Here is an 8902-nt window from a genome sequence, read left to right as displayed (position 1 = left end):
TCAGCTGTTGACTGGACTGGATTTAGTTCAAACCGGACTGGATCAGATGTTGACTGGACTGGATTTAGTTCAAACTGGGCTGGATCAGCTGTTGACTGGACTGGATTTAGTTCAAACCGGGCTGGATCAGCTGTTGACTGGACTGGATTTAGTTCAAACCGGACTGGATCAGCTGTTGACTGGACTGGATTTAGTTCAAACCGGACTGGATCAGCTGTTGACTGGACTGGATTTAGTTCAAACCGGACTGGATCAGCTGTTGACTGGACTGGATTTAGTTCAAACCGGACTGGATCAGCTGTTGACTGGACTGGATTTAGTTCAAACCGGACTGGATCAGCTGTTGACTGGACTGGATCATCTGGAGCGGCCGTTGACCAGACTTCTGGAGCTGCGGTCGGCAAAGCGCGGAGCGGAGTCGCCGTGGAGTGGCCCCCGGATCGCGGCAGGCCCGGAGCGTCCTCGATCAAAACCTGGATCTGACTTTCTTGGCCTGGAGCCGGAGAGCCACGTGACGCTTCCGCCTGGTCTGCAACACGGACGGTAAAAGTAGAATTGGGATTCATTTTCTTGGTTATTTCGGTAAAGTCACGTAGAATGGAAATAATAAAATAATAAAAATAAAACATTAAATAATTCTCACGACGTTTCGGCCACAACGCAAGCAGCCGTCCTCAGGTGAAGAACAGGTCTGTCGGGGAGACAGCGTCTATGAGAATTATTTTAGTATGTTTTATTTTTATTATTTTATTATTTCCCTTCTACGTGACTTTACCGAAAGAACCGAGAAGATGAATCCCTGCAGTCACGAAAGCTTTAATTCGAAATAGAATTGGGATGATGATTATTACTGTGATGATGATGATATGAAAAATAAGAATGGGGTTTCTACCCCTTTCTATCAATAAAACAGGAGTTCAGATGTACAAAGGGGCCGTCCATAAATGACGTCACGCGATTTTGAACGATTTTTGACCCCCCCCCCCCCCTCGTCACACGGCGTCACAAAAGTCAGACCCCCCCCTCTCAAATATGACGTCACAAAGCTCTGCCCCCACCCCCCAAAATTAAAACATGCTTCAAATCGCTTTCAACTATTGTCATTGTAGTGCGTATTTAATGTGGCGCTGCACTGATGTTGTAGGAGAAAACATTTATTAAAAAGTCTATTTAATTAAGTGGAACGTGTTGTCTATATTTATTTAAAGTTGCGCATTTTAATGTGACGTCACATTTCTCACCCCCCCCCCCCCCTCTCCTCGTCACACATCGTCACAAATGTCTGACCCCCCCCCAGGTGCGTGACGTCATTTATGGATGGCCCCAAACACCCAAATCGATTAATCCTTTTACAATGGATCAAGGACTGCATTAACCACGCACGCTGCAACGTCTAAAGGCGGGCAGCCCAAGGGCAATGCCACACACATCGGAGTATTTCTGGGTCGGGGTGAGCAGCAGCTGTATCATGGGATGCATGTTTTGCCGGGATCAAAGTATGAACAGTAAGAATAGACGTTTCTTCTAGATGTGAAGCTTTCGTGACTGCAAGGATTCACACTCTTAGGTTTTTTCGGTAAAGTCACGTAGGTAAAAAATAAATAATTAACTAATAATAGAAATAAAAATAGAAATAAAATAATAAAAATCACGACGTTTCGGAGGCAACACAAGTCTCCGTCATCAGGTGGGACCGTCAACTTGTATTTAAGAACTTGTATCTTGGAATTTTTGCCTCACTTGATACAGTAAATTTAGCTGTGACGGTTCCACCTGATGACGGAGACTTGTGTTGCCTCCGAAACGTCGTGATTTTTATTATTTTATTTCTATTTTTATTTCAACAATTATTATTTATGTTTTATTATTTATTTTTTACCTACGTGACTTTACCGAAAAAACCTAAGAGTATAATAGAGTTTCGATTTAAAGCTTTCGTGACTGCAGGGATTCATCTTCTTGGTTCTTTCGGTAAAGTCACGTAGAAGGGAAATAATAAAATAATAAAACAATTCCCCTTCTACGTGACTTTACCGAAAAGAACCTACGAGTATAATAGAGGTGTCACCCTTTCTGACAATGCAACAGGTGTTGTGTTAAGACCAGGGGTGGGGAACATCCAGCCCGAGGGCCGTATAATGCCCCGCGAAATTATTTGGGTCTGGCCCTGCCAAGGCAACCGCAGGCGGGACTCGAAATTCAATAAATCTCGGAGCAAACCTGGAAAAGCAGTTGCGAGTAGCAGCAGCAGCATCATCAACACCAGCTAACATCATCACACGCCCCGCCAAAGAAAAGCAGTTCCAGCCCATCGCGTTAGGGGCGAGTTAATTAAACGTTTGAGCAAATATAATGAGGTTAATTTATAAGTTGGCGTCATCTGGTCCAACCCATCTGAGACTAGGCTCTAAGGAAAGCTGTCTCGGGTGTGGACCAATCAACTTCAAGGACAGTGCATATTATCAGAGTTATGTTTTTTGTTTGCATTATGACTGCAGGTATTGTGGTCTATGCAAACATGACTCCTCGTAAAAAAAAAGGTGTCAGTTTTGTTGCCAGATAGAAGGGTAAAAAAACAATTATCATATTTTTTACGGGCAAATGAGGTACCAATGGTGAAGATAAAATAGCTTAAGTCCAGTTTCACAGCAGGGGGCGATGTTGCTGCTGCTGCTGCTGCTGTGGTCACCGCTTCGCGCGTTTTCAGATGCGCTTCCGCGGCCGTCTGGAACGCGCTCTTCCGATATTAAGAAGCCACTGGAGGAGCGATGGCACTTTGCAATCGTCATCATCTGGGTTCACAAACTCGTCTGTCTAGAACTGCGCTTTGCCTCTAGTTTGTTGACCGTCCCCCACACCTTCGATTAGCACGGTTGGCTACGTACGGTACGAAAGAAGTTTAACATATAGTACGTAGCCTAGGGGCACCCCCAGTGGCAGCTGTCCCTGTGCATCAGTCTGCTGTGTGGTCGAGCCTTGGGGCATCTCCACACGACGGGGCGCGGGGCGGCGGGGGGGGGGCGGCAGCAGCAGTGGGCGGTTATCCGCGACCATACTTCACCAATCCTGGTGTCACCACCATTGAATCCTCCTCCTGCTGGGCCTCACCTCTGTAGCACAGCGCACTCTTCTTCCGCCGACAGCCATCGTCGTTCCAGCGCCCGTGTCTCTCGTCCGCCCCCCCGCCGCCGCTGCCCCTCCTCCGCCCCCCCACGTAGAGCTCCACGCACTCCTCGTCGCTTTTCCTGCCGTTGGGCTCGCCGGGCGCCCAGGGCAGGAACGGGGCCGGCGCGCCGCCCTCCAGCCACCGCCAGACGCCCGCCCCGTCGCGGCGCAGTCCCAGCCAGAAGGCGGCGGGGGGGGGGGCGGCGTGGGGGGGGGCGGCGTGGGGGGCGTGGGGAGCGGTGGCGGCGAGCGCGAGGCGAGCGTTGAGCCGCGCGTCCCCCACGGTGGCGAGGTGCCCGCCGTGCGAGCGGCAGTAGCGCGCCGCCGCGCACCACGGCAGAGCGCGGGCCGAGAAGAAGAATTGTCCCGCGTGTGGCGTGCCCGCTGTAGGGGGGGGGAGGGGGGGGGGAAGAGGAGTGATGGCGGTTGGGAGGTGGGCAGAAGAACCAGCAGTGTGGTTGTGTGTGTGGTTGTGTGTGTGGTTGTGTGTGGTTGTGTGTGTGGATGTGTGTGTGGTTGTGTGTGTGGTTGTATGGTTGTGTGTGTGTGTGGTGCCGGACGGGCAACACTGTCGTGGACAGTGCTGATTCCAATTGGCCCTCTCCCCTCATGGCGTCTGTGACCACCACAGCGGCCAAATGGGGGCTCTGGACGGGTGCGAGGGACTGGTAACCCCTCCACCTTCAATTATTTACCACTAAACCACGACGGACAAATTTAATGAATAATCTTGTGCGGGGGGCCCCCGGGGGGACAGGCGTCTATGACGTCTCCTGGCTAAACCCCATTTGGCGGAGCCAGGAGATTGAATCTTTACCCTCGGGGCTCCTCCAGAAACAACAAAAAGCCACTACGAATGGCCACGTGGAATGTCCGAACGCTCACTGCGGAGGAGAGGCTGCCACTACTTTGTCGGGAGCTGGATCGGTACCGCCTAGATCTCTGTGGTATTCAGGAGGTCCGGTGGACCGGTTCTGGCTCCTGCCACCATGAGGGGTGGACAGTCCTCTACTCGGGGCAGGAGACTACCAAACAACAGGGAGTGGCTCTTCTTATGAACAAAAGAATGAAGGAGGCGTGGGAGCGTGGAGGTGAGGTGTGGGAAGCTGTAAGCCCCAGGCTATGTTGGGCTTGCCTTCCCCTCTTTAAGAAGGGGGACCGCACAGACTGTAACAACTACAGGGGTATCTCACTCCTCAGTCTGCCGGGAAAGGTCCTGGCAAGGATTATTCAACATCGCCTTGCCAGGCACGCTGAGGAAAGGCTTGCGGAGCCCCAATGTGGTTTCAGGAAAGGGTGGTCCTGCACAGATGCCATATTTTCTGTCCGTTTGCTACAGCAGAGGCATTGGGAATTCCAACAAGACCTACATCTCTGCTTTATTGACCTGATCAAGGCCTATGATACCATCAGTAGGGCTGGGCTCTGGGTTGTTCTTCGTGCCTTCGGAGTCCCTGACCGGCTGCTCACGATCATTAAGGACCTTCATGATGGTGAGCGGGCCCGGGTAAAACTATGTGGCCGGGAGTCGGAGCCATTCCCTGTTCACCTTGGGGTGCGACAGGGATGTCCTCTGGCTCTAAAATTATTTAACATGTTTATCGACCACGTAGTTCGTGCAGCCTTTGATGGTTGTACCAGAGGAATTTCCATCTGGCACAGATATAATGGGAGGCTGATCGATAACCGAGTGCGGTCAAGGAATGGCTCCCTATTGGTCAACCACGTTATGTATGCCGATGATCTGGTAATAGCTGCTCACTCAGAGGAGTTGGAGACGCTGCTGCTGAAACTGGATTGTGCCACTAAGAGGTGGGGCCTTACCATCAGCCCCACCAAAACTAAGCACCTGCCTGGGTATTTTGTACCATCGGGCACTCCACCCCCAAAACTCCCAATCGGTGATGGGGCAGTTGTGGAGAGAGTGGAGAGTTTCCCATACCTGGGCAGTGTGCTTATGACCGGCTCCAGTTTGACAGCAGAGGACTCACTCCGAATCAGTCGAGCGGCAATATCTTTTCATCGGTTGCGTAACGCTGTGTGGAAGCTACCTGGTCTGTCGCTTTGCACGAAGCTTCAAGTCTTTTCGGCCACGGTCATTCCCTACCTTCTCTACGCTTGCGAAACGTGGACCCCCCTAATGGAGAATCTTCGCTGATTGGAAACATTTAGGCTGGCCTGCCTACGATCCATCCTGGATTTAACCAGGCTGGATTGTGTGAGGAGCTCACAAATCTTTGAAAGATCTGGGCAACATCCCATCGGTAAGCTCCTCCAGCAGGCAAGGCTGCGTTGGCTGGGTCACTCACTGTCTGTAGAAAAGGGGGAGATCATACAAACTCCACTCACTCACTCACTCTCTAGAACATGGGGAGATTATACAAACTCCACTCACTCACTCTGTAGAACAGGGGGAGATCATACAAACTCACTAACTCACTCTGTAGAACAGGGGGATATCATACAAACTCCACTCACTCACTCACTCTGTAGAACAGGGGGAGATCATACAAACTCACTAACTCACTCTGTAGAACAGGGGGATATCATACAAACTCCACTCACTCACTCACTCTGTAGAACAGGGGGAGATCATACAAACTCCACTCACTCACTCTGTAGAACAGGGGGAGATCATACAAACTCCACTCACTCACTCTGTAGAACAGGGGGAGATCATACAAACTCCACTCACTCACTCTGTAGAACAGGGGTAGATCACACAAACTCCACTCACTCACTCTATAGAACAGGGGAAGATCACACAAACTCCATTCACTCACTCGCTCTGCGAGAGTGACCCACCAGCCGCTCGACGGCGTTGCGTTACCTGTGATCATCAGCACTGCTACGGTGACTGCCGCTCCCGCGATTTTCACCATCGCTCGCTCCGAGTCGGACAAATCTGTGGGGCGCATCACCGCACCACGTCAGTCAGGCGCGCGTGGCAATCGTGCACATGCGTGTTAGAGAGACACCCCCAGACCCAGGGCTCGAACCCAGGCTCTGGGCAGGGCTGCATCAGAATCTCCGACACGGCCATTATGAACTCGGTGAGAGAGAGAGACACCCCCAGACCCAGGGCTCGAACCCAGGCTCTGGGCAGGGCTGCATCAGATTCTCCGACACGGCCATTATGAATCCATTGAGAGATCCCCAGACCCAGGGCTCGAACCCAGGCCCTGGGCAGGGCTGGCTCTGTGCCATGCCCATTATGAACCCCCTGAGAGAGATCCACACTCAGCCACACGAAGAGTAAAAAAATTAACCCGTAAAAACAAAGTTCTTCACTATAAATCCTTTATATGCGTGGCGGCTAGAGTCCTCTCGTCCTCTGGCTTGAGATGGCTGCCACCTATGGGTCAGATGATTGCCTGCCACCATTAAGCAATTGGTAATTAAATATTTTTAAAAAATTCCTAAAAAGTGTAAAGTTATGGAAAAAAATTTTCACGAAAATAAATTGTCACGCACAACGAGTCTGTGTGCAAAATGTCAGCTCGATTGGATCACGAGAAGTGGGTTAAAAAACTACCGAAAGATTTGCACGGTCGTAAGCAAGCAAGCACGCAAGTGAACTTAATATAAAGGATTTAAAAACAACTCAAAACGAAGTTCAACTCTTGCTTCGTTTGCCAGGTAAGGCCCACTGAGCCGCCAATGTCGCTCTTTGGCAGAAGCGACCTGGCCGTCACGGAATGAGAGCTCAACGAAAGTGGCGCATCGAGTGGAAATGTGACAACGTCCAAATAACGGATGATGTTTCTAAATGTAGAGGCGATCAACCGGAGAACCCGGAGAAAAATCCACGCGACCACGGGGAGAGACACGCAATCTCCAAATATACAGCAGCAGCAGCAGGCGTCAGGGTCTGGATCGAACCCACCACCTCCTGTATACCAGGCGAGGTAGTTAACATCTCCTAGCCACCGTGATGATGATGATGAGAGAGACACGCAAACTCCAAATATACAGCAGCAGGCATCGTCAGGGTCGGGATCGAACCCACGACCACCTGTAGACCAGGAGAGGTAGTTAACATCTCCTAGCCACCGTGATGATGATGATGAGAGAGACACGCAAACTCCAAATATACAGCAGCAGGCATCGTCAGGGTCAGGATCGAACCCACGACCTCCTGCACACCAGGCGAGGTAGTTAACATCTCATAGCCACCGTGATGATGATGAGAGAGAGAGACGCAAACTCCAAATATACAGCAGCAGCAGCAGGCGTCAGGGTCGGGATCGAACCCACGACCTCCTGTACACCAGGCGAGGTAGTTAACATCTCCGAGCCACCGTGATGATGATGATGAGAGACACGCAAACTCCAAATATACAGCAGCAGCAGGCGTCAGGGTCGGGATCAAACCCACGACCTCCTGCACACCAGGAGAGGTAGTTAACATCTCCTAGCCACCGTGATGATGATGAGAGAGACGCGAACTCCAAATATACAGCAGCAGCAGCAGGCGTCAGGGTCGGGATCGAACCCACGACCTCCTGCCTACCAGGCGGGGTAGTTAACATCTCCTAGCCACCGTGATGATGATGAGAGACACGCAAACTCCAAATATACAGCAGCAGCAGCAGGCGTCAGGGTCGGGATCAAACCCACGACCTCCTGCACACCAGGAGAGGTAGTTAACATCTCCTAGCCACCGTGATGATGATGAGAGAGACGCGAACTCCAAATATACAACAGCAGCAGGCGTCAGGGTCGGGAACGAACCCACGACCTCCTGTACACCAGGCGAGGTAGTTAACATCTCATAGCCACCGTGATGATGATGAGAGAGAGACGCAAACTCCAAATACACAGCAGCAGGCGTCAGGGTCGGGATCAAACCCACGACCTCCTGCCGACCAGGAGAGGTAGTCAACATCTCCTAGCCACCGTGATGATGATGATGAGCGACGCAAACTCCAAATATACAGCAGCAGCAGGGTCGGGATCGAACCCACGACCTCCTGCCGACCAGGCGAGGTAGTTAACATCTCCTAGCCACCGTGGTGATGATGATGATGAGAGAGAGACGCAAACTCCAAATATACAGCAGCAGGCGTCAGGGTCGGGATCGAACCCACGACCTCCTGCCGACCAGGCGAGGTAGTCAACATCTCCCGCTCACCTCGCTGTGTCTCGCCGCGTCGCCTTCCAGGACTCTGAAACCTTGAGCCGAGCCGTGATTTATATCCTCAAGCTGTCTTAAGATCGTCACTTGTTTATATATATATAAAGAAAGGCTGATGAATAAATAATTAATGTGGGATTTCGAGAAAAAAACGCAGATATCGGAATTAAATTATGAATCTCATCGCCTTCATGTCCATTTCACAACAAACGCGGATTCGGATTCCGCGAATAATCGCCAATTCCCCCGCGTGGTCTCACCAAGTTAAACAAACACAGCGCGACACAAAGGCAATGACAAAGCGCCCCCGTGTAGCCTCAGCAGGCAGTGAGGGCAAGTGCCGTGAGCGCCTGCCAAAGGCGGTGTGGTGTGGACAGCACCGAGCACGCCCGGCCGCCTTTGTCTCCCCCAGCGGCGATGTTTACCGCGTACCGCACTGGGGAGTTCAGTTGATGCTGAGTCGACCTAGGGGAGGCCAGGAAGCCGGGTCAGATATCTCAGGGTCAGAGTCTAGAGTAGAGACCGGGTCTCAGAGTCTAGAGTAGAGACCGGGTCTCAGGGTCAGAGTCTAGAGTAGAGACCGGGTCTCAGAGTCTAGAG

General features: G+C 51.5%; 1 protein-coding gene across 1 annotated transcript; it reads right to left on the bottom strand.

The window, feature by feature from the left end:
• On the bottom strand, positions 1-8318 carry LOC133361170 (uncharacterized). Its single transcript, XM_061580053.1, has 5 exons — positions 8300-8318; positions 5996-6070; positions 3109-3549; positions 160-529; positions 1-16 (listed from the first exon to the last, which is right to left on the bottom strand). Exons 2-5 carry the CDS (start codon positions 6045-6047, stop codon positions 1-3), a joined length of 879 nt encoding a protein of 292 aa, XP_061436037.1. The 5' UTR covers positions 6048-6070; positions 8300-8318.
• Between the last annotated feature and the right edge of the window lie 584 nt (positions 8319-8902).

Source organism: Lethenteron reissneri, chromosome 71 (assembly GCF_015708825.2).
Source record: "Lethenteron reissneri isolate LAM-NWPU_2019-01 chromosome 71, ASM1570882v1, whole genome shotgun sequence".
Lineage (NCBI taxonomy): Eukaryota > Metazoa > Chordata > Hyperoartia > Petromyzontiformes > Petromyzontidae > Lethenteron > Lethenteron reissneri.
This window is presented reverse-complemented; position numbering and strand designations above follow the sequence as displayed.